We start from the raw sequence: 26,657 nt of genomic DNA on the forward strand, positions 1-26,657 counted from the left end.
AGATCAGCCCTCTTTGTTCAAGTCCCCTATTGTAAGTCATTTCTTTAAAGGCATTATTCATCTCTTTCCTCCATCTCCTTTGATAATGCCTCAATGGGACTTGAATCTTGTCTGGGCTTACCTTATGTGCGCTCCCTTTGAGCCTCTTTACAGCTGTCCTCTCAGGCTCCTCAGTCTGAAGACTGCCTTTCTCGTTGCTCACAGAGTGAGTGATCTTTAGGCTCTTTCTTCTAAGCCTCCTTTCTTCTCAGTCCATCTGGACAAAGTGGTTCTTCGAACGATACCCTTGTTTCTGCCTAAAGTTGTCCCTCCCTTTCACATCGGGCAGACTATTACTCTGCCCACCTTTTACCCGCCTCTGCACCCTTCCAAGGAGGAGGAGACACTCCATTGTCTGGACCCAAAACGTGCGTTGTCTTTCTATCGTGACCGCACAAAGGTGTTCCGGGTGGACGATCAACTCTTTGTTGGCTATATGGGTGCCAAGAAAGGCTGTGCAAAAGCGTACCATCTCTCGATGGGTCGTCCTTTGTATCAAAATTTGTTATGCTTTAGCTAAAAAGGAACCTCCATTGGGGCTGCAAGCTCATTCCACTAGTGCTACGGCAGCAACTACTGCTTTGTCACGTGGAGTCACACTCATCGACATCTACCAGACGGCCACGTGGGCTTCTATGCACACGTTCACCAGACATTACTGCCTGGATAGTCAAGTCCGGAAGGATGGCTACTTTGCCCGTTCTGTCCTTCAAGACATTCTGGTGTGAACTTGGTTCGCAGGCCCTCCTCCGGGGTTGGTATTGCTGGGGTATCTATTCTAAGGTAAGGAATCTATGACTAATAGTCTCTTTCAGATGAACAAGTTACTTACCTTCAGTAACAATGTGTCTGTAAGAGACATATATTAGTTATAGATTCCTTACCGCCCCACCCATCCTCCACGCTCTGCGTCTTTTTCATCTATCTTTGTTCAAAGTCCAGTAATTAAAGCTTTTATAGAGGGCCTTAAATGAGTAATACCACCCAGGGTACCTCCTGCACCAGTTTGGAATCCAAACATTGTGCTTACACACTCATGGGACCACCTTTTGAGCCATAACACAACTGTTTTTTACAGTTTCTTTCATGGAAAGTTGCCTTCCTCATTGCGATCACTTCATTAAGGAGAGTTGGTGAGCTACAAGTATTAACCTTAGAAGAACCATCTGTTTGAGGCATATGAGCTGCAGATTATACACTGTGCATAGATCGCCATCTGGTGTTGGGCCCGGATGTTTGCAGTTTGTTTTTCCTCTTGGAAAGTCTTTAGAAGTCACGAGTTCGGTGACTCCTCCTTTGGTTCGTATTGCGCATGGGCTTCGGCTCCATCCTCAGATTGTTTTTTTCCGCCATCGGGCTCGGATGTAATACTTCGTGCTCCGGTTCCGAACTTCCCAGTTCACCGATCGACGCATAAATCCTCGCTCACCGAGCTTCTTCAAAGACATAAATCATCTTACTCATCTTCTCTTCGGCACTTCTTCGATTCCGGTGGTCGACGGCGGCCTTCGGGCCTATTCCGGCTCCGGTCTCGGCTGATGGAAAGAACTCCCTTCAAGAAGTGCCCTCGATGTGGGTCCAAATTTCCCCACACCGATCTCCATGAGGTGTGCAACCTCTGCCTCTCCCCAGAACACGAGGCCCGAGAATGTCCCGCCTGCAAGTCTTTTCGCTCAAAGAAGACCATTCGAGATCGACGGGCTAGACGCAACATGGCGCACTCCTCGACCTCCGCTCCAGTCGACATCTTCGGGGACGACGTTGAAGCTCAGGACATCGAACAGGAGGACGACGACCTCGTCAGCGCTTCCGAGGCCGATGACTCAGATGTGGAGGACATCACTCCGGCGCAGCGGGTTGTGAGTACAATTCCCCCTCCCACGCCGATACCGAAAAAGGCTTCGGTCACACCTTTCGCCTCCGGGCCTAGGCAAGACCGAGGACACTGCTTCTCACACCCCACCTTCGGGCCCGGTAAAGAAGCCTAGTAAGCCTTCCGGCAGCTCAGGATCTAGCCAGCCGACCACCGGTGCCGAGAAACACTCTTCGGCACTGAAGAAAAAATCAGCCTCCACCTCCACGCCGAATCCGACACCGAAGCCTTCGGGGTCGAAACCTGCCACTCCGGCGCCGACTAAACATCACAAGACCCTCTGCACCGACACTCCCATGCCGAGAACTTCTTCGGCACCGACCAAAAAAACTGAGGTTCCAAGGAAGCACGGCTTCGATAAACCTAAAAAGCCGTTGGCACCAAAACCTTCGGCGCCGACCGAACAACCAGGGTCACAGGAGCTTTTCACACCGGATCCTTTGCAAAAAACTCTCACCAAAGATCCAAAGACTGGACACTTGACATTGTCTTCAAAAAAGAGACACTTGGACAAGCCAGCTCCACCTCCACCTCCAAAGAGAAAGGACATTGCTACCTCTCCTTTCAGGGTGCCTTCCCCACCTCCTCCTCCTCCTCCTCCACCCTCTCCACCTCCACCCCCACCCCCTCCACCTCCACCCCCTCCACCTCATCGTTCCCCCACCTTGTCTCCTGTCCCAGACGATTTGGGGGACCCTTACTATGATCCAGCAGATGGGCCACAAGATCCCACCCCTACTGGATCTCCAGACCCATGGGATGATTCTAACAATCCGGACATCCCAGATGTCCCACAGGATGACCTTTATCCATCTAGGCCATCCCCTCCTGAAGATTCCTTGGGTTTTCACCATTTGTTACAACGGGCGGCACACTACCACGGGGTGGAGTTACACACAGACCCAGTGGAGGAAGATTTTCTCCTAGACACCTTTGACGATACACATAGGTCCACTGCCATTCTACCTATGTTAAAAGGCGTAATTAAACATGCCCCTGAGGTTTTTAAAGACCCAGTCAGGGCCAGGGTCCTAAACCCTCGGATAGAGAAAAAAAACAAAGCCGCACCCACAGACCCTTCTTACATTAAACGCCCTGCACCATTAGACTCCCTAGTGGTGTCTACAGCTAGGAAGCGCTCAAATTCTCAGGCGTCAGGCGAGGCGCCCCCACCTGACAAAGAATCCAAGCTCCTAGATGCGTCAGGGAAGCGCACTGCGTCACAAGCGGCCAATATCTGGCGTATTGCCAATACGCAAGCATTGTTGGCCCGTTACGACAGGGCGCATTATGATGAGCTAGAGACCATCATGCACCATCTCCCTGAAAAGTACTAGACTAGGGCTAATGAACTTATTCAAGAGGGGAAAACAATAACCAACACCTCGATAAGATGTGCCCTAGATGCAGCAGATACAGCCTCCAGGGCCATAAACACCAGTGTCCTTCTCCGCCGCCATGCCTGGCTCAGGGTTTCAGGGTTTAAACCGGAGGTACAAGCCTCCATATTAAATCACCCCTTCGACCATGACCATCTCTTTGGCCCTAAGGTAGACAAAGCCCTCGAAAAAATGAAGAAAGATACAGACACGGCGAAATCTATGGGAGCCCTACAGACACAGACTCCAAGGCGATCCTTTCGCCGTTCTTCCTTTCGGGGCACGGGCAGAGGCTACTCCTCGGACAGTGCGTCCACCTTCTATAAATCCCCCCCCCCCCTCAATCTACCTTCACCAAAGGTTATCAAAGAGGCGGATACAGAGGCAATAATAATAAGGGGAGAGGCAAAACAAATACCGCCCGCTCTGCCACACCTCCTGCCCAATGACTTTCCCCCGCTCCCTCCAGACCATTCCACTCCGGTCGGAGGCAGACTACAATATTTCCTTCATGTCTGGGAGACAATCACCTCAGACAGATGGGTGACACAAATTATTCAGTCAGGGTATTGCCTGGAATTAACATCAACACCCCCCAACATTCCACCCAGGCACCGCCCTATGTCGCAAGAACATACTGCGCTACTAACACAAGAGGTGATCTCCCTCCTGCAAAAAGGAGCAATAGAGCAGGTCCCCATAAATCAACCAAGTTTAGGGGTCTACTCCCTGTACTTTCTAATTCCAAAGACAGACGAGACCCTACAACCTATCTTAGATCTCAGACCTCTCAACACCTACATTCACTCAGACCATTTTCACATGGTAACCCTTCAACAGGTTCTTCCACTTCTCTCCCAGAACGATTTTCTCACCACTCTGGACTTAAAAGACGCGTACTTTCACATCCCAGTACACCAGTCTCACAGAAAGTACCTCAGGTTTGTGGTAGACGGACAACACTACCAGTTCAAGGTGCTCCCGTTCGGGGTAACAACAGCACCAAGGGTTTTCACCAAGTGCCTGGAAGTAGTGGCTGCACACCTCAGAAGACAGCACATTCACGTCTTCCCTTATCTGGACGATTGGCTGATAAAATCCACGTCCTACCAACAATGTGTGCGACATGCCGCCGCTACAGTCCAACTACTTCACGGGCTAGGTTTCACGGTGAACCATCAAAAATCCCACCTGGTACCATCACATACAAAACAGTATCTCGGCGCCACCATAGACACCTCAAAAGCCATAGCCTATCCCAATCCTGCCAGGATTGCAAAGATACAAGCGCTGCGTCAAAAATTCCTATGTCAACACTCTCTCCCAGCAAGAGTGTTTATGCAGCTCATAGGGATGATGGCCTCTTGCATCTTTATAGTGCCGCATGCAAGACTCCAAATGCATCCACTCCAAGAGTGCTTGGCGTGCCAGTGGAACCAGGCCCAGGGACAACTGACAGATCTGGTGTTGGTAGACGGTCGCACCGATCGCTCTCTGCAGTGGTGGAACACCACAAACCTTTCCAAAGGTCGACCGTTCCTGGACCCGGTCCCACAAATAATCCTAACAGCAGATGCATCGCTCTCCGGCTGGGGAGCTCATCTGTTACATCTAACAGCACAGGGCACGTGGACGCCGCAACAGAAGTTACTCCACATCAACCATCTGGAGTTACTGGCGATCTTCCTCGCCCTAAAATCCTTCCAAGCGCAGATTTCAGGCAAAGCAGTCCTCATTCGCACAGACAACATGACTGCCATGTACTACATTCAAAAGCAGGGGGGCAAACACTCTCCACAGCTCTCTGTTAGCACAGAGCATATGGAGATGGGCAATTCCACAAAAGATCTTTCTCCTAGCCCAACACGTCCCAGGAGTACAAAACACCGTGGCAGATCTGCTGAGCAGGCAGACACAGCAGATCCACGAGTGCGAACTTCACCCACAGGTTCCTCACCCGTTCTTTCAGAAGTGGGGGCATCCACACATAGACCTATTCGCCACCCACGAATACAAAAAAATGCCCAAGCTTCGCCGCCAGATATCCACACCCATTGTCCGAAGGCACTGCGATATGGATGAACTGGTCAAACAGATTTGCATACGCTTTTCCACCTCTCCCACTAATTCCATTAGTGGTGCGAAAGCTACAGCAGCATTCCCTAACTCTGATCCTGGTAGCTCCAACATGGGCCAGACAACCGTGGTACACCACACTGCTGGAACTCTCAGTAGTACCACATCAAAAGCTACGCCTCTCGCCATGCCTCCTAACCCAGAACCATGGAGAGATCAGGCACCCGGACCCACCTCAACTCAACCTTGCGATCTGGCTCCTGAGGTCCTAGAATGTGGATACCTTAACCTTCCCCCTGATTGCATGAACATTATCAGGGAAGCAAGACGCCCTACTACTAGGGCGTGCTATGCAGCAAAGTGGAAAAGATTTGTTGTTTACTGCCACAACAATACAATCAATCCTTTAAATGTATCCATACAGCACATTATATGTTATCTACTCCATTTACAAAGGTGTAACCCAGCATATACTTCCGTTCGCTTACACCTCGCTGCAATTGCTGCCTATTTACAAAATAGGCAGCACCTCTCACTTTTCAAAGTGCCTGTCATCAAGGCCTTTATGGAAGAGTAATTCCACCCAGAGTGCCACCCTCACCTGTTTGGAACTTGAATATAGTTCTCACACGGTTAATGGGACCCCCTTTCGAACCATTACATAAGTGTGAGCTACAATTTCTCACATGGAAAACAGCTTTTCTAGTGGCCATCACTTCCCTCAGAAGAGTTAGTGAAATACAGGCACTCACTATACAGGAACCTTTCCTTCAGATGCATCACAACAAGGTTGTACTCCGCACCAATCCCAAATTTCTACCCAAAGTCATTTCTCCATTCCATTTAAACCAGTCGGTAGAATTGCCAGTCTTTTTCTCGCAACCCCAAACAGCTGCGGAAAGAGCCTTACACACACTGGATGTTAAAAGGGCTTTACTTTATTACATCCAGAGAACACAACCTTTCAGAAAAACCAAACAGTTATTTGTTTCCTTCTCCCCACCACACAAAGGCAACCCTATTTCCAAATCAGGGATAGCTAGGAGGATTGTAAAATGCATACAGATTTGCTACCAAAAAGCAAAACGAACGCTATCGGTTCCCCTTAAAGCTCACTCTACAAGGAAGATGGGGGCTTCTATGGCTTTCCTAGGGAACATACCACTAGATGACATCTACAAAGCAGCGACATGGTCAACACCGCACACCTTCACAAAACATTACTGTGTAGATGTGCAAACCAAGCAACAGGCTAGTGTGGGCCAAGCTGTACTAAAAACACTGTTTCAAACAACTGCAACGGATGCCGGTGGTCGCCGCTAGGGTTGGGTACTGCTATGTAATCTATGCACAGTGTATAATCCGCAGCTCATATGCCTCGAACGGAATATGCTACTTACCAGTATGCATCTGTTCTTGGCATGTAGAGCTGCAGATCTATACACGCCCACCCGCCTCCCCGGCTAGCTTTATCCGTTCCAGTCTTATCTTATTTAGATCCAATACACATGGGTTTCTTTACTGTTTCTACTACGCTCCATCTTTCCCTGCTGGCGAAAAACAATCTGAGGATGGAGCCGAAGCCCATGCGCAATACGAACCAAAGGAGGAGTCACCGAACTTGTGACTTCCAAAGACTTTCCAAGAGGAAAAACAAACTGCAAACATCCGGGCCCAACACCAGATGGCGATCTATGCACAGTGTATAGATCTGCAGCTCTACATGCCAAGAACAGATGCATACTGGTAAGTAGCATATTCCTTCAATTTTATAAAGATAGAGTAGTTCTTCACCCCAACCCAAAATTCCTTCCCAAAGTGGTTTCTGATTTCCATATTAGCAAGTTAGTTGAGTTACCTGTGTTCTTTCCTCAACCTGATTTGGTAGCAGAAAGAGCTCTTCATACTCTTGATGTCAGAAGAGCGTTATTGTATTATATTGAAATGACAAAGGATTTTCGTAAGACAAAACAACTGTTTGTTGCATTTGCTACACCTCACAAAGGCAATCCTATCTCTAAATCTGGTATTTGCAAGATGGATTGTTAAATGCATTCAAATGTGCTACACTAAAGCTAAAAGAACTTTACCTATCCCTCCTAGAGCACATTCCACTCGTAAAATAGGTGCGTTTGTGGCCTTTTATGGTAACATCCCGATAGCTGACATTTGTAAAGCAGCAACATGGGCCACATCGCACATATTTATCAAACACTACTGTGTGGATGTAGTAGCATGTCAACAAGCCAATGTAGGGCAAGCATTGCTAAAACACTTTTTCAAACAGCTGCAACAGCTACTGGTTAGCCTCCGCTTTGGGAGAATACTGCTATATAGTCTATACAAAGCATGTGTATCTACAGCACACATGCCTCAAACGGATTATGCTACTTACCCTGTAAGCACCTGTTTTTGGCATATAGAGCTGTAGATTCACATGTGCCCTCCCACCTACCCAGACACCTGTGGTTGTTGCAGTTTTCATTATTTACATTACATACACATAGACATCTCTGTACTACACTCACTTTCTCCATTCTCACCATCTTGTGAGAAAAGAATCTAACAATGAAGTCGATGCCCATGGCACTGTCACCGAAAGGAAGAAAAATAGTCTGCAAACTTCCTGACCCAACACTAGGCTGCAGGAGTATGCAAAGCATGCAAATCTGCAGCTCTACATGCCAAGAACAGATGCTTACTGGTTAAGTAGCATAACCATTCGCCTTGGCTCTAGGAGTGAGGGTGATCTGCCAATAACCTGATGTCAGATCAAAGGTCCTCAGATACTTAGCTGCCCCTAACTTGTCAATGAGCTCCTCATCTGTTGGAGTGCGGGGTGGGGGACATCAGTCTTAGTGTTTGCATCAAAGTCACTCTAGTCCACACAGAACCTCTTCTCAAGTTGGTTGGGTTTGCTGGCCCATGGACTACTGGAGGCTCAGTCACCCCCAGCTCCAACATCTTGGTAACTTCGGCCTTGATGCTGGCCTTGACCTGGTCAGACAACCTGTAAATCTTACTTTTGACAGGCAAGCCGCCACCGGTGTCCACATCATGGGTAGGCCATGTTGTCAGATCCGGGGCTCAGAGAAAGCAGTCCAGTAAACTACTTTAGGGGGCCAACTATATCAATCCTCACCCTCTCAAAGGGGATCCCCACCACTGGTAGTGGTATCAGGGGAGCCTTTGGTTTACCTTCTTCCTTGCCACTAACTTGGTAGGTGGTACACAAGCGACAAAACTCCTTGATATGCTCAGATATCTGGGGCTAGTATAAGTGGTTGACTAACCTTTCCCAGGACTCTGTGTGCCCCAGGTGCCCAGTCAAGGGGATATTATGTTCTAGGTTAAGGAGGAACTCCCTGTACGGTTAAGGGATCACCAGTCTGCTGGATGCCCCTGGTTTGGGGTCCCTTGTCTCACTGTACAGGAGCCCCACCTTCCAGTACACCTTATGGGTACCACTGGTGTCCCCTTGTGCCTGTTTGACAGCCAACTGTCGCAGGTCTTCTAGAGTGCGACATGTCCTTTATCCATTGCTCAGGTCCTCCCAGGAAGGATCCTCTGCTCTTCAGAATTTTGCCAGGTCTGGCACGTTCCCAGGAGTCCATTCCTCTTCAGGCACCAGGCCTTCCTCCTAGGGTCAGGAGTCTTTCTGGGCATGTGGACCTTTGGAGGCTGGGCAGCCAGCCTTCCTGCCTTTCCTCTTGTCTTTAGGGACGTGGTCCATAGTTTCGGCCTTCAGGGTCCCTTGACTTTCTCTAAGGGCATTCTGTGCTATGGTAGAAACACACACCCATTCAGGGAGACCCAGCATTGCTGTGTGGACCCTCCTCTTTATGTTTGCCCAGGGGGAAGTTTCTAAATCATTCCCGAGACCTAGAAACTACAGACCATTACACTTCAAGTATCTAGTGTGATAGTATTTATTAAAATAATTTTTTCAAATTTATTTAAAATTATTACAGTCAATATCACTATAAGTTTAGCAATCAATATTAATTCATAGAATTCATATAATCATCAATCGTAAAAACACTTATTCAAAAATAATAATCACAGTTACATAAAATTAAAATGAACACGCAATAGATCATTTGAATTGACTAAACATGACAAAATTACAGTAATAAAAAACAACAACAAATATAATTTGTGTCCTCTTGTCGACGCGTTTCGGTGCAATTTCTAATATGTAACACCTTCTTCAGGACCAACACATTAACAGCTCACATAACCGATTAAAAATAATACTGAAATTGGGCTTCAACTCCAATAATAAAGACGACCATAGGAGAGTGTATCAATTCACTGCATGCCCATGTTCTTGCTCAAGCGGTTAAGTAAGATCACTCTTCAGTACTTGTGCTTGGCTATTTAATTCTTCGTTCAAGAGGCATTTGAACTTAAGTTGAGTTTCATATAGTTATTCATTCTTCTTTAAAACTCTATGTGTTGCGTTTTTTCCTTTTTGTGTGTCGCAATCACTATAGTTCTTGGCTTTCAATTAAATTCAAGCTCAGGCCAGTATCTCGTTAAACCGCGCAGCCTAACGTCTCACGGGGGTTTCCAGATGATGTTTTCCCAGTCTGGCTTGCCTCTATGTAGGTAAATTTGAAGAGCGGCACATTTACAACGAAGTTACCCCCTATTTTGAAAATATAAAGCAGTGGTCTAGATTTATAGACGACGTGTTTTTTATTTGGAAGGGAGATGAGGAGGACTTGGTATCCTTCCTCGATTGGCTTAATTGCGGTGATGTCAACTTGAGGTTTACCTCCAATAGAAGCAAAGAATCAGTTGCCTTCCTCGACATTACTATCAAAACAAAAGATGAGAAACTCAGTGTGGAACTGTATACTAAGCCGTCTGATAGAAATACGCTTTTACACCACACAAGTTATCATCCTAAGTGTCAAAAGGATAGTATTCCTTTTAGTCAGTTTTTAAGGATAAACGTAACTGCAGTGACAATAGGGACTTTGAACATCACGCACTGTCGCTACATCATCTGGAAATCCCCGTGAGACGTTAGGCTGCGCGGTTTAACGAGATACTGGCCTGAGCTTGAATTTAATTGAAAGCCAAGAACTATAGTGATTGCGACACACAAAAAGGAAAAAACGCAACACATAGAGTTTTAAAGAAGAATGAATAACTATATGAAACTCAACTTAAGTTCAAATGCCTCTTGAACGAAGAATTAAATAGCCAAGCACAAGTACTGAAGAGTGATCTTACTTAACCGCTTGAGCAAGAACATGGGCATGCAGTGAATTGATACACTCTCCTATGGTCGTCTTTATTATTGGAGTTGAAGCCCAATTTCAGTATTATTTTTAATCGGTTATGTGAGCTGTTAATGTGTTGGTCCTGAAGAAGGTGTTACATATTAGAAATTGCACCGAAACGCGTCGACAAGAGGACACAAATTATATTTGTTGTTGTTTTTTATTACTGTAATTTTGTCATGTTTAGTCAATTCAAATGATCTATTGCGTGTTCATTTTAATTTTATGTAACTGTGATTATTATTTTTGAATAAGTGTTTTTACGATTGATGATTATATGAAGTCTATGAATTAATATTGATTGCTAAACTTATAGTGATATTGACTGTAATAATTTTAAATAAATTTGAAAAAATTCTTTTAATAAATACTATCACACTAGATACTTGAAGTGTAATGGTCTGTAGTTTCTAGGTCTCGGGTTCACAATATATAATATCTAAACTGACTATCGGCATATATTAAGTAAATACAAAAGGGAAGCTTCTTTTGTTTAATCTTACATACCCGGTCCCTTTTGGCACACCTGGGAAACTCTCTCCTTTTTGTCTAAATCATTCCCTGCAGACACTCTTCTGTGCTGGGATAGCAGGGAACACAGCTACTTTCTGTAGGCCAGTACCTTCTTCCCACTCGAAGTCAACCTTAGCCATAGGGTGTGCCTTTGTGACATTGTCAGTACTGACAATCTTGTGCACCTCTTCAGGTAGGATCTGGTTTGGGGAAACCAGTTTACCCATAACTCTGGTTATAGGGGCACATGTATCCCGCAGAGCTTCCACCTCCACCCCATTGATTTTTGGCCACTGTCTGTATTCAGAGACACAATGGCATTTTGTGATTGTGGGGCCGCAGCGATTTTCGCATGATTATAGATTTGCCGTATTGGCCACATAACCCATCATCTGCTTCATAATCTGCAGGTTTTAACAAAAAAAGATTTGTTTCTAGCTCAAACAGTTCAAGAGTTACTACAATTGCAGCAACACATGTTGCCTCACAGTGGAAGGCCCTTTGTGAATGTTGACTGGTCACCTTTTTGATGCTTTTTGCTATATTGTGGTGTTAAACTGGTACTATTGAGGTGCAACCGATGCCTAAATAGTGGTAAAAAAGTGTACAAATGTCAAAATAATGAAGTAACACTATCACAAAAAATACTGCATTATGCCGCATAATTTGTCTTTTCTTGCTGCATAATTTAGTCAACCCTGCCACATAATTTGGCTCTCCCCTGTCGCATAATTCCAGTGGCCCTGTCTATACTTCTCCATGCTAGGAGGCTAGTGGGCCAAAGATTCAATGGTCTCCCCACCCAGGGACAATAAGGTGGCCTCTGTGTACCCTTTGGAATCTCTACGGGCAATTTCTTATCCATTGGCTACACTAACCAAACCTTTGCACTGGTCTCCGGTGGGTGACTTTTTGCTGCACACTGCATCTCCCCTCTTGTGCCCTGGCTGGTCACTTTCAAAGCACAACACTGCCTTCAAGGGGCTTCTTTTGGGGATTCTTGGGGAGCCTGACCCCTTTTAATATTCATCTGTCACCACCCAGGGATTTTTTAGGGACCCTGGTTCTTACCCACTCATCAGCAATCTTGCCCAGTTCCATGGAGCTAAACAACTCAAAGACCACCAGATCCTGATGTAACGTCTCTAAATGCCAATTTGTTAAAACGTGGTCCTTAACCCAACAGATTGTAGGGCCCTTCAAATGTTCCACTTTGTTGCCTTCAATCCAACCATTAGCTGAGGTGTTAGTGAAGTCTACCCATGTTTGTGTAGTGCCTTTCTGAAGGAATGTAAGCTTCTGCCTATACTCTTCAGGAGTTAACCCAAAAAGCCCAACAAGGGCTGCCTTCATGTGGGTGTAAGACTCAGCTACCTCCTCCTCTAGTGTGAGTAGCTCATCTCTACCAACACCTGATTCTAGCTCCCACAGAAGTGTTCCCCAGTGTTGTGTCACCACCTTCCTCATTTTGATAGCGGTCTCATATGAGGCCAGCCGCTTGTTAATGTCATCCCCTGGAACATAATAGGAACAACTCCTGTGGGCAACCTTACACCAGGGGCACCCCATCAGCAACTCCAGATCTGCTGCCACCATATCCTCTGGGCGTCAAACCCAGTCTGGCCCTCTTTTTCTATAGGCTTCTTTCAGTCGTAGCTAGGGCCCTCTCCTCTAAGGCCAGGGCTGCCATGCTCTCCTGTATGGACCTCTGGCTGTTTTCAGAGCCAGCCAGATTGTGGGCCCTGGGGACCCTCCTGGTTCTTTCAGGGAGGGGGGGCGGGTAAGCTCCATTGAACAGGCTTCGATTGTCCTCCAAATCCTCCTCATCATCACTATTTTGGGGTAATTCCTTCCTCAGATGTGGAGGTAACCTGTGAACCTCCTCTCAAGCTCCTATGGCTTTAATGAAAGCAGGCTTTTTGGCTTTAGATCCCGTCGTGATTTTCCACTTTGCACAAAATGCCCTCAGGTTATCCCTCTTGTATGAGGGCAGATTTGCCAAGTCAAGCTTCATGTCTCCATTTCGAAAAAGTGTCTCCTGGGCTTTGTTCAAACTTTCACTTCAACTTTGCTAAACTTTTTAACTCTCCTCTACTCTTTTGAAAACATTTTTGCACTCTATGGAGACAGTACTCTGGAGTTCAACAATGTCCATAGAAGATACTTTTTGCGAGCTAGAACTTCTTTTCTAAGTGTCTATCTATGCAGAGTCTCAGACTTCTTAACTTCAACAGCTTGGAAACACACATTTTGGATCCCACCGCTAGCCATTAATATGAGGAAATGGAGTGTATTATATAGTGTGGTTGTGCAAGCTCACCGTGTAATACAGTTACCAAACCGTTTAGGACCTTTAGGCTTTGTCTGTCAAAGCCTCAGCTCAATCCTAGGTGGCTGTGGCTCTGAGCAGCAAGGCTTACGCAGAGGAACAAGCGTAAAGCATTTAATCAGCACCAAAGCAATTGAAGAAGAAATCAACATGACATTCAATATATCCGACTACAATTTACAAAAATAGACTGTATCTTAATACTTTTTTAGACACTAGAAATAAAAAGATCCATCAGAGGGTTCTGTAGATATGAATTTTACAAGTAATAATAAATTAAAGCATATTTACTCGATTGCAATCAAGCCTTGGCTAAGTCAACAAATTGGACACTTTTGAAACTTTTTCAGGGAAAGCTTAGGTAAATGTCAATGCAGTCGGTTAGAAGTACTTGGGGTGACCAACTGTGGCAGGAAGCCAGTCAGGTGGACCAACAAGGTCCTCAAGGACAGTTACCTTCCCAGAACAAGCAGCCCTCTAGCAGTTGCGGGAACTTTATCTGCTTTGCAATGGATTCTGGAGTGTTCCTGATGCAAGGGATGAAGGATGATGAAGATGCTGTGGAAGCGATGCGGTCGACGTGGGTCTTACTGCAGGGATTCCTCGGACCACAAAGATGGTGAGGGAGTCCTGGTTGCAGTGTTGACATCACACCAAGTCCTCTCCGGTCTGACCGAAATCCAGTCTCCACTGGACTATCAGTTGCCCATTGTCGCGCTCACAGGCCAATGCCTCTTGGGTAACATCCCGCCTTATGAGGGTCATAGCAACTCTCCAACAGCACTCCCGGATTCAGTGAACTCCAGTACAATTCTGTGCGTTGGGCTTGGTCCTTGGTGCTGCATGACGGCGGTAGTAGCGACGTGAAGACTTAGGGCTACCCGCTGTCCTCAGCAGGCTTCTTCAGCTGTTGCGACCCTGTGCTGTGAACAGGAGGCCAGTCGGCTGGCGCTTGGAGTCCCTGGACTTGACTGGGCTCTGGAGACAGCTTCTCCCTGTGCAGGACCTCTCTTACTAGCCAGCAGGTGCAGTCTTCGACCATGCAGCCTATCTTTGCTGGTCCCTCGGTGTAGTAGAGCAGTCCTTCTACGGTTCTTCTTTCAATTCGGTTAAGTTCTGAGGTCTGGGTGCCAGCAGTGCCTTTCTTATGCTCGGAAAATGCCCTCAGGGCGGGCTGCGGTTGGTAGCCATTGGGCTACCAATTTTTGTCACACCTGGTGACTAATTCCTGTGGAGTGCACTATTGTGCTCACTCTCAAGATGGTGAGACCCCTCTCTTGGTGTTCAGATCTCCCTAGAACCACCCCTGGGGTGTGGAGACCTCAGGGCTACATGCCTCTGGGGAACCCTGTTAGGTAACTGGTTTCCCCTCCCTGCTTCCCGTGCCAGCCTGTCTGCATCAACAATGGTGCAGCCCTCCTCCCTAGTGTGACAAATCTGTCGTTCAAAGCTTCCCCTTTGAAGCCTGCCTTTTGGGCGAACACCTAAGTGACTTTCCTGCTGGAGGGATGTAACAGCTTCCTGGCCTGCAGTCCCATATTCTCCTTCCTGAGAGTCGTTTGCATGTCTCTCCAGGAGGGCAGAAAGTTGTCTTGTGGAACAGGCTCTATGTGTGCCTCGGAAGGGAAGGAGTTTTAAAGGCAACAAAGTGGCAGCTTTGCAAAAGCAGCACACTGCAACAAGTTTCATTAATTTCAAATACAAGTCTGGCTTAATGCAACGAGTTGTTGGATACCTTGGAGTGCCCACTTTGGTTTCACCTTTCAGGACTGGTGAGGCATCCGCGTGTAATCGTGTACTCACCAATTGGACAACCACGTTTTTTCTCAGTAAAAATTATGTTTTTGCGTGTTAACTGTTAGGACATGTAAGCTACGTGTCCTGCCATTGTCATGTGTTGTGCCCTGCTTTAGTACTCAGTAGGCCTGTCAGAGGGGTGACTTACACAGATGTTCAGGGGATGTAGTAGCTTTACCATTGCTTTTAATGGCCAAATCAGGCTATCAGTAAACAACAGCTCTGCCAGTCTGCAGTAGCAGACTAGGGGGCTTGTTTTACTTGGGGGACCTCAAGGGTGGCACAACCAGTCCTACAAGCCCTATGATACCCCTATAACGTACATGCCCTGAATACCGGGGTACCATATTCTAGAGATTTACAGGTAATTTAGCAGTCTCCAATTGGGTTCAGCCAATCCAACATACATTTTAGAGACAGGATACTGGCACTGAGGTCAGCCCTCTTTAAACTCTGAGTTGAAAAACCAGCAGCATAATTTGAAAAAACTTGGAGGTGACCATACAAAAAGAGTAATTTCCTTACAATCTGGAAAAAATACTATTAGTCTGTTCTTAAATGTGGTGGCCCTGTCTCACATCAGTGTTTCAGGATATCACCACATCGTTAAATAGCCTGGCAATCGTTACCAAGGGGGTTCCCCCGGAAGCTGAGGCACAATCGGCGACCTTTGTGTATGTCCAATTAAGAAGAACTTGGACAGTTGCTTGGGTTTCAGCATGTTTGTTATCCAGTCTTCAAGGTAAAGTTCTGCTGAAGGTCCTTCCATCATTTTTTTGGGGGAAAATTTAACAAACCTCAGGTTGCTGCGCCAGACCACCCTTCTGCATCTTCAATTCTCTACTCCATCCTAGCCGATTGTGCATCAAGGCGGCAACCCCACCCTCAGATTGCTTTCCTTGAGCGCCAGCACGCCTACTTGTTCTTCCGTCTCTATCACCTCCTCTTCGAACTTATGTAGATCTACTTGAAGTAGGTTGCCCTGAATAGATTCTGTAACTATCTTTCCTTCCCATGCTACTCTGTAGCCCTGGATAGCAGCTGTTATGTCTGTTGGGAGAGTCAGTCTGGAGCTTCTGGGCCTCTTTTAGCCAACAACTCTGACTTTGCTTATAGGCACCTTTCAACATTGTGTAATTCACCCTGCTCTGGTTCACTCAGCTCCGAAGAGTCATCACCCCTTCAATTCTCGCCATCATGGTCCCCCTTCGGAGACCTTTGCCTTTTGACATATATATGTCCTATATGCCCATAACAGTATCTCGAAGTCCTGCTGGCCTACACCATCCGCCTCCACAGCAGCCTCAAGAAGAAATAAGGAGGCAAGGATTATGAGTCTTATACCACACTATTTTCGTCAGACCTATGGGATTGGTCAGCTCTCTTTGAATCCAAGTCTGTCGACAGGACCCAGTTGCAGGCTTTCTCCCCTCAATTCCTTCTTTTTACGTGGCACAGGTGTAATCACGATAGTGACTGGTCTGACTCATCTCTCGCATGGGAGAAAACAATTATCCAGCTCAACCTTATTTATGAGATTTGAAACTCACACAGCCCAACAACCAAGCCAGATCTGTGACAATGTGACGCTGTGCTGCTGCCAATGATGCTGTTCCGCCTTGAAAATGATAGCGGCACTTCTGCATGCTAACTTCAGTTCCTTCCTTTCTGCGGCACAAGATGCTGATCCATTGCTACCTCTCATTTCGAGACCTGTTACCTCAAAGTTCAAAATCCAGTGTGCAATGGAAATGTAATCTCCCAAGGCGATGTAGAGACTGTCGCAAGCAGATGTTGGTGACAGATTCCCATCAGGTTTCCCTGTGGTGCCTGGGGTCAGTTCACGATTCTGAGACGTGCAGTGATTGTGCGATGATAAATCCAAAGTCCATTCGGGACTGTGGGTCAAAGCTCTACGTTGCCAAGCATCGGAGCACCCTGTGTCTTGACTGGTCCAGGTCTAAATATCAGCCTCAGTCCCATTCCCTTTCCAGAAGGCGTTCCTTAGATTGATCATCATCATATTCCAAATCCTAAGGTGAGTCTAAGGAAAAATACAAACTGTCACTCCCGTACACCTGAGAAGGCATAAATGTGTAGCCGCGTCTCGATTTCGCTCCAGAAAGTCTGAGCCAATCCCGCATCCTGTCTCAGTACAACCCAAGCCTCCAGGGCCCACTGCCACACCGAGACAGATCCAAGAATTCCATTGGCATAACAAAACTTGAGCACCCCCTCCGGATTGAGCCAGGAGCTCACAGGCAAGGGTACTGTGCTGAGGGGGCCCCCTGGATCTTTGGCCCCCCAGGGGCAACGGGGGCATCTGTTATTACACTGAAGAGTTCCACAAACCTATATTTGGATCCCTTCTCACGCCCTATGGAGTGCCTGATGGCCCCATGGAGTAGAGAGATGCCCCATCTGGGGTAACGCCAGTGGGTTCGCCCTCAGTGCCTGTTGGACCCTATGAACCCATCACCTGGCCTTAATGGTACTTTTGCCGACTTCACCTCCAGCTCTGCACCGGTAACCCTAATGACGATTTCAACACCATTGATGCCAGAGGACGAGGCACAACCCATTGTCCTCTCTACAACACTGAGGTGGTGCCATCCTAACTTTGACCGGGGCAGTGCTCTGTGTCCATTGAACCACAGGCTTTGCATGCTTCCCCTTAGCCACTCCCCAGAGCAGGGCTCATTTCTAAATTCAATATGTGGACAGGCTCTGATAAGGAACTTGAATCTGGAGATGGAATTTGAACTTCTTTACTGTGAAGAAAATTGGTATGAGGACCTCTACGTTATCAGTCATATCAACACCTCCCCTGAAACTGGCCTAGTCTCACCTTTAGGCCCTGCCACTGATGAAAGTTTCTCCTTTACAGTGTTTATGCCGAGGGTGACTGAGGTTCTGGACCTCCAGCTCTCCACCCTGGAGTTCAAAACTAACATGCTGATCAAAGTACTTCAACCCGGGCAGACTGGTCCAGACAAAGCTTACTCTGGACCTCCGTTAAATCGGCAGATTGTGCAGCCCCATAATCCTGGCCCCAGTGACCCAACTTTTTTGATGCAACATCCTTACCCCGAATGCTTTCCAAAGTACTCTCGCGGACTCTGCGTCTTTAAAGGTTCTTCTACAAGTCTGGCTCTCAAGTTGGCCATGACGTCTCCAAATTTACTGCTTGTTGTGGCCTGGATGCTAGGATTTCTTAGGATGATCCATTGGCAGTAGCGGCGGCTCCTCCGTAATGGCGAAGGAGCGTCGCCCCACTGCCTGGCATTGCCGGCTCTTAGCCATCGCTGTATGCAGGGGCGGGCCTAGGCATGGGAGGGGGGAGGAAGAGTGCTGTGTGCACTCCACTCCCTAAGTGCTCATGTGTGTTTGGCCTGCCATCTGAGGCCGACCAAAACATGCATGCGCACTTAGGTTTTCTCCAGCCCAGCTGCATTGAACAGCTGGGCTGGAGAAACCCCCACAGACTCCCTGGTCTGAGCAGAGCATATTTTTAGCCCGCTCAGGCCAATCCACGAGCTGCTCTGCAGCACGGGGTTTGGATGGGAGTTTTTCCCAGGAGATGCTGGGACCCATGAAGAGGAGAGGCGGCGGACATGAGGCGATGCTGGAGGCGGCCGGCAGCTAAAGGTAAGTTTATTTTTTTAAAATCTTTAAATATTTCTAACTCCTCCTCTCCTGCACTGTCCCTCCGGCCTCACCACCCTTTATTTGTGGCGCCCGCCACTGAGTTGCGGAGCTCTCCGTCACCGCACCTGGATGAGATCTACTCTTTTCTCCAGAGATGTCCAGTCGGACCTCATGTACATACCCTTTAAAGAGACCTGCCTTTTTGGGTATAAAATGGACTCCGCTCTGACGAGTTTAAAACACAGCCAGGCCACAGCGTGCTCCTGGGGGTTGTCTGCTGTGCCACACCAACCGCATCAGCTTTTTCAAGCTTTCTGTGGCTCTGGCAAGGGTATCCCCTACTGACAACCACTTCAGCCGGTTTCCCAGCCTTTTTGTGGCGGAAGCTATGGAACCCACTGATCCTGTGGTCAGGCAAAATGCATTTGTCGATCTACCACCCCGGCCGCACCTGCCATCAGCAACCACACAGGACTCGCCTTCCCAGCCTCCACGACAGCACAAGACTCACAACATGAGTATTTAAATGGTTGTGGGAATTCTTCTCTATGTTGTTTGTCCTGTTTTGTGTTTCCACTCCTTCCCAAAAAATACCGGCCATTTGTTTAAACATTCTTGGGCACAAGTCGGAGTTGAATAAGGTCTCTTGGCTGCCATCTTTTCCGGAGACAAATATCGGCAACTTCTTCACATTCTACATTTACTTTAAACAAAAACATCTGCTTTACTTTTTAACATTGCCTTGCTGTCTTTATCTACTTTACTTACCCACCGGGGGTCAAAAAAACATGGTGACGCTCACCCCCCCCAAAAAATGCAACCATACCTAGGAACTTGCGCACACCCAGGGGAGCGGATCCCAATGGCTTTTAACAAAGAGGTGCCAGCCGTTACCAGGCTATGTGACATTGACACCTGTGGTTTTCGAAAGCTGATTCAGCTTCCATTTGTGTGAGACTCGTGTTGGGTACAACTGAAAAGAGGCCATTGCTCTCCATCCCTCTATATCAGCAGCTCCACATTGCTTTTATCACAGACTATTTGCACAATAGACGTAAATGATTAAAATTATCATTTAAAAGTACAACAGGTCCCCAACCACCTCACCAAATTGTAAGAAGTTGCACAGTGAGATTACGCACCCTTTGCCAACCATGACATCACTGGGTTGTCTCATTGTCCTTCCTCTTCGCCCCTTTACAGATTTGCTACTGCAGCAGTACCTGATTTTGACGACTATAGCATATTGACTTATTTAATAAGAACACATACTTGAAGTGTCAAGGCAAGTGTGGTCACCAACTATAGCAAATGTTTAGGGCAGAGTCTGTTGAAATGGAACTAAGTTTGCAGCTGATAAAAGACCTTGGATTTGTCGCCCTTAAATCTTCATCTGTGGAGGAGGCGGTCATTGTAGTACCGTTTTTATCACTGACAGCTGCCAAATAGTCCTCATTTTATGTCAAAGGTTGCTGCAATCTTTGGTCCTACTTCTAAGTCTATAACCTGTTCCGTTTTTTTGTTTTGTGTTGAAAATCTGGTCACACTATTCTGTGTGGATAATGAAATGGGAATCAATAAAATTTCTTCAGTTGACCTCTCAAAATTAGCTGAGTGGCCAATTTTTAGGTTTCGCCTGAGACAGTGCATGCACTGGCAGTTAAAACTTTTGTTAACCAAGAAGAAGCTTAAAGCAGGTTTTAGAGCCCGCCTTTTAGCATGACTTGCCATTGGTTTACTTCCACGTCACTCTTGTTTCTTTGATTCTTGTCTGTCAGCTGAAAGTGTCTACTGCTTCCTCCCAGGGCTTCTGTATTTGTCCCTGCCATGGAGCATGGGTTTAGTATGGCATCCTGCTGGCAGCCAGTCTCCTTCCACTGGCCACACACTCTGTCAAGTACTTAAAAAAAAGCTTTTGCTATGGTCTCTGCAGTCTATCTTCCTACCCTACCCCTCCTTCGTGTTCGTTCTCCCCCATCCGCCTCCCGCTATCTGTTGCAGCTCTCTCCTCCCTTGCACATGTTTGTGTTTCTGGCTATCACACTTTTTGAGACATTTTGCGCAGCAGCCTATGATGCTGTGAAACATGGCTTAAAGTAAAAAAGACAAGCAATGGCATAGCCAATAGGTCTCGCTTTTGGGACCTTCTAAGTATTTAGTTATGCAGCACAATATCCTTGGTGCATCCATATCAACTGTTGCGTGGCTAAACACTTATAAGTTCCCAAAGGCGAGACATATTGACTATGCCAATGCTTGGTGTGGTTGTGTGTGTGTGTGTTTGTGGGTGCGGTTGTGGGTGTGGTTGTGGGTGCGGTTGTGGTTGTGTGTGTCTGTGGTTGTGTGTGGTGAGTGTGTGTGGTTGTGTGTGTGTGCGGGTGTGGGTGTGGTTGTGGATGTGGTTGTGTGTGGTTGTGTGTGTGGCTGTGTGGTTGGGTGTGTGTGGTTTTGGTTGTGTGGTTTTGGTTGTGTGTGGGGTTGTGGTTGTGTGTGGGGTTGTGGTTGTGTGTGTGGTTGAGTGTGTGTGGTTGTGTGGGGTTGTGGTTGTGTGTGTGTGGTTGTGTGTGTGGTTGTGGGTGTGGGTGTGGTTGTGTGTGGTTGTGGTTGTGTGTGTGGTTGTGGGTGTGGGTGTGGTTGTGTGGTTGTGCATGTGGTTGTGTGTGGGGTTGTGGGTGTGAGTGTGGGTGTGGTTGTGTGTGGTTGTGTGGGTGTGGTTGTGTGTGTAGTTGTGGTTGTGTGTGTGACAGTAATACTTAAAGCATCTCAAAATAAAGGAACACAAACATCGAGTTTGTGGAAAGAGAAAGCACGTTGTAAGTCAAACGGGCGCAGCAAAGCATTAACACAACAACAAAACAAACAAGATCACTTAGCGAAGACTGAGTGCTGATAATGGATACACACAGCCCATCATCTTAAGAGTTCCATTGCAGCCAATGTGCACTCAAACCTGCCCCCTCCTTGTGAGTTGCACCCCATATTTCATGAGTTGTACTCTGCTGCACCCACCATAGCGCTATGAGATCTAAAGCGCTACATAGGCCTAATCGATTAACTGTGCCAAAAGTTTCCAGCTTCATCATCATGTCCTCATGAAAGCGCCAACAAAAGGACTCTTCGAATGGTGCAACGGACATGAAGCAGCTGCTGCGATCAGAAATAAACACTGTGAACGTTGTCCAGTTTCACAGTAACATTTCCTTAATGTTCTTTAAGTCACAAAACAGTAATACTAAAAGCATCTCAAAATAAAGGAACACAAACATCGAGTTTGTGGAAAGAGAAAGCACATTGTAAGTCAAACGGGCGCAGCAAAGCATTAACACAACAACATGTTCTTTGATGTTTGATGTTCTTTGAACGAGAACATCAAAGGGGCGCTGCGAAAGTGATCTCGGGCGAAAGTGAAAGTGATCGCCGGGCGCTTAATGAGCATGACAAGGTTTGTCAGCCTCTGCTCCTAAGCGCGCGCCCGCGCACATGCACTGTAGCTCTAGGCTGGCCATGGTAGCATTTTATGAGCCCTCACAAAAAGTCTCGCCAGTCCAGCACATGCGCTGGGTCAGGCGAGACCTAACAAAAGTGCTATGATCCGTCAACGCTGGCAGCATTATAACGCTTTTTTCCCCTTTAATTTAAGTCATGTTCCCCAGCAGCTTATGCTGCTGTGCTGCATGTCTAAAAATAAATAAATTGACAAAGCCAATAGATCTTGCATAGATAGGTGAAACCTATTGGCTTTGCCACTGCCGGTTTCTCCAGTGGTTACTGCAGTGTATTCTTGGATTCTGGAGCTACTCGCTCTCTTATTATGACTGTGAAATTCCTTTTCAATGCAGTTGTCAATGTAGTCACATTTTTAGCGTCTTCCTTTTAAATGGGAATATATGAGGAGCTTCTTAAATCAAGTTGATGGGTTACTTTCTATTTACATTCTAATTGTAGTTAAAACGTCAGATAAAGTTAACTTTAGATGTTACAATGTTATTTTATTGTTTTATGGAGTTCTTTTCTCTGAAATGTGTTTCCATTGTCTTGCAAGTGGGGACATTTTTTTTTATTCAGGGATTTAATTAAATTTCCCAAGATGGAGAAAAAGTATTACAAGTAAGTTACTTTTCATTTTATGGGGTCGTGAGATCTGTATCTCATGAATTTTAATTTCTTGTAAAATTCCATTATGCTGCTAAGTTAAATGACTTTCAAAATGTATGCTGTCAGTGTTAATTTTTTAGTGGCAGTGACCACATGCTTCAGTCTTAAGTGCGCTGGTATTGGCAATACCAGATGATTCCTGAAATTTTGTATCTTCATCAATTCTTGTCAAATACAAAAAATTAGAAGCTCTCTGGACCGCCAATATTGCTACAATGAAAGTTGTAACATGGTCCCACCAGCTATGAACAATGTTGCAAACTTTTGTGGTAAACCTCAAACATATTTGAAACTAAAGGAAGAATATTTTTCGAAGCAACTAGCATAAGATAGATAACCAGATTATTTACTATTTAATGTTGGCACTTTTGTTTTATTTCTGATATTATTACATGTATTAAAAGTATTGCTAATATAAATTTGTTTGCAATCTTCTTTTTATACATGAAATCATTGCATTTCTCTTATAACTGGAAGTAATCGAATACTGTGGAAAGTAGAACTATACTATCCTTTATTATTATTTTTTTTCACTTAATAGTTTTTGTCTATTTCCACTAGCCACTGAACACAACACGTATCAATGCTGCTGAAATTGAAAGCCGTGTGAAAGAATTAAGCAAGTTAGCAGAGACAACAGATAAGGTGAAACAAGGCTTTTGGGAAGAATTTGAGGTAAGTCAGGTGCCATTTTTTTTAACATGTATCTTACTGTCTTGAATATATTCTGATGACTGCTTTGTCGCTTCTAGGAAAGTTAGTAAATGTATATATGCATATAGCACACCTCTACTGGTACATGCTTTGTATGACAGAAACTAGGCTACTAGCAGGAAAAGAACTGTTTGCTTTTGCATTGCTGGAGAATAGCCATGTATTCAGCTGTCCAAGGAAGAGAGGGTAGTTGGATTACAACCTCAAACGAACTGGAATCTTTGTCCATAAGGAGGTGGCCTGGATCCTCATTATCCCTTTAGGGCCAAATCCTTGAGGTAGGACAATTTTACTGGTATAGAAAATGGGGCTCATTCGCCTTTTACATTACCCTGAGAGCTTTCAACTTTTTTTGCTGTCTAACTGGGAGCCAGTATAGGCACTGCAGAACAGTTAATACATTTGAACACCATTATGTTGTAGTACCAGAACTAGCTGCAGTATTCTGATAAGATGTTGAAGTGAGCTTGGGTATAACTTATAGAACAGGTATAGTTCCCAGATTTATTTACATGGCTAGGCAACAATTGAAGGATCACTTCAGATTGTATAGCTGCAAGTGGTAAGGCTTGGTTATTACTTACATTTGAGGTCAGTCCTAGTTTATCATTGAGCCGATCACCTGGATTTCTGGCCACTCCAGACCAGTTTTAGAACGGAACCCAAATCATCAAGTTAGAAAGCAGGGATTTCACTATCACCAAGCCTCAAAACCCTGGTTTTATTGTGGAGTTGAGGATACTTTTCTGCATCTCTGCATGAAATGCACAGAAGCAGGAGTTTGTAGAGCTGACTTTGCTGAAAGAGAAAAATACCCTTTTGTCCGACCCCAAAAAGGGAAATATTAGGTATGGGAAACCAATACTCTAGTAAGGAAAAAGTACTGATTCTCGTGACTGTAGTGTCACGGAAAGCATGCATTTCACTAATACTGTCAATAAACTCAAGACTTGAGTAAGTGCAAGAACTCTTTCTGGTTTGCCAGCATATGTTCCTTGGTAAGGTAGCTTTATTGTTTACCACAAATTTAGAACCAAACTGTCCCATACTTTTGCTGTTCGTTCCCACTTATTCAATAACTTTTCCTTCTTCCATGCAGCTGCTAGTGACAATTTAGTAGCAGTGTCTGCCAACCCCAATAGATTTCTAAGATTTATCTTCTTTGTTAATGCTCTAAACAAATTGAACCTTCTATAATTTTGAAATGAGATTTCAGTAACCTCCTTTAACCATCAGTACATCCAGCCCCTGAACACCTTAACCAGGACCCCAACATTTGCATCTATGTGACGACTTAGCAACATTTCTTCCTGCTTTCTCCATGAGTTCAAAAACATCATTGATATATGAGCCTGAGTATAGTATAGTTGAAGCGATGCAGGTTTTTAAAGTCCATTTCCTCAGTTTGAGTCACAGAGCCCTAGCCTCTTTCATAAAGCCATTTCTGAATTTTATTGACTCCATATTAGAGGATAATCAAACAAGGTTGTGCATCATGGTAATCTAGCTAATGACCACTATTAAGCTGGTGCTTTTGGTCATCTATCCTGCCTGCAGTGTGTATAAATACTGTCCAAGTTGATGGTTCTCTTTGCCATTTAAATGGGGATTTTTTGTGCCTACATATAAAAATGATGGTAGTAGGGATCTATCATCTTAACCAATTTCATTGTACGATGCTCGCCCTATATTTTACAGGAAATTAAGTGTTTATTTAGACGACTGGAATAGATGGATATTAACCAAATTATTGGATGATTTGAGGAACAAAGGTGGCACAGTGGATCAGGTGTTAAATTGCATGGACTTGGAAATATTATCAAATTATCAAAATACTTGTACATGCCCTTTATCAGCTTGACCTTCACTTTTTACACTATAAATAGATACAAAGTTGGTTGAATCAAATAACAACTGGAGAGTTCTCAATTACTTACATGAAATTGACTGCAGTATTATATTTGTCACCTACAAAGACTATTTACCCATAAAAGACATTTCTCAGAGTAAATAGGAAAACAAACAAATTTCAAGGAAGGAGTCAGTAAAGACTTAATTTTCATGTTGTTCAAAATCTTTTTATTTTCATATTGTATTTAAAAAGCAACAGTTTTTGTCATATGTCTGAAACTGATATATTTATCCAATTAAAATAAGCAATTTTTAGTGTAGAATGTCAAATTCACCTTCTTTCATTCCATGCACCCTTTCTATTTGTTCACATTTCCATATTTCTATGAAAGTGTTCTGATATAAAATGTATTTACTACATCAAACTCTGCTCTCCACTTTTTATTCTTTAGCTAATAGTAATTCTTTGGGCATATCTTATGTTTGTTGGATACCAGGAGCAACAACTACATATAATGTTGGCTACAGCATGAACTGTGTTTCACTAGTCCTTTTGGGTTGCTGGATATCTGCCTTCTTTAAGACAGTCTCATTTTAATTTGTATTGCCAGGAGGGCTATTGGTCATTATGTGTAATTCAGAAATGCAAGTGCTTTGTTATTACAATGTAATAGCCTGCTGTCAGCACCTGCTTCAACATTGATGTTATTTTATGTTGTTGTTGTTTTAATTTAGACAATTTTATATTGCATGAACAAAACCCATGTGTGTATCAGAGCGCTTTACACATGACAGAGGAAGTGGAAATAGTGTTCTCCGATGCAAATAGATGCAGAGATGAGAGCATAAAACTCTTCTTTTAACCATCAGTTTTTTAATTCTTAGAAGAGAACATTTATTTTAAATATGTATACTTTTATGATCTATGTTTTTAAATTAGATTGAATAAAGTTTATTGACTTGAGAGCATAAAACAAGAATAACAATAA

The 26,657-nt window shown here is 45.2% G+C and overlaps 1 protein-coding gene across 2 annotated transcripts in view; it reads left to right on the forward strand.

Moving 5' to 3' along the window:
• The window catches only part of PTPN11 (protein tyrosine phosphatase non-receptor type 11), a 663,532-nt gene that overhangs the window by 345,440 nt on the left and 291,435 nt on the right, over positions 1-26,657 (forward strand). For both annotated transcript variants that reach the window (XM_085636151.1, XM_085636152.1), the window contains exon 6: positions 23,665-23,778. In XM_085636151.1, the coding sequence (XP_085492277.1) occupies positions 23,665-23,778 (114 nt within the window). The remainder of the gene's footprint in view (positions 1-23,664; positions 23,779-26,657) is intronic.

This window comes from Triturus cristatus, chromosome 11 (genome assembly GCF_964204655.1).
Source record: "Triturus cristatus chromosome 11, aTriCri1.1, whole genome shotgun sequence".
NCBI classification, from domain to species: domain Eukaryota; kingdom Metazoa; phylum Chordata; class Amphibia; order Caudata; family Salamandridae; genus Triturus; species Triturus cristatus.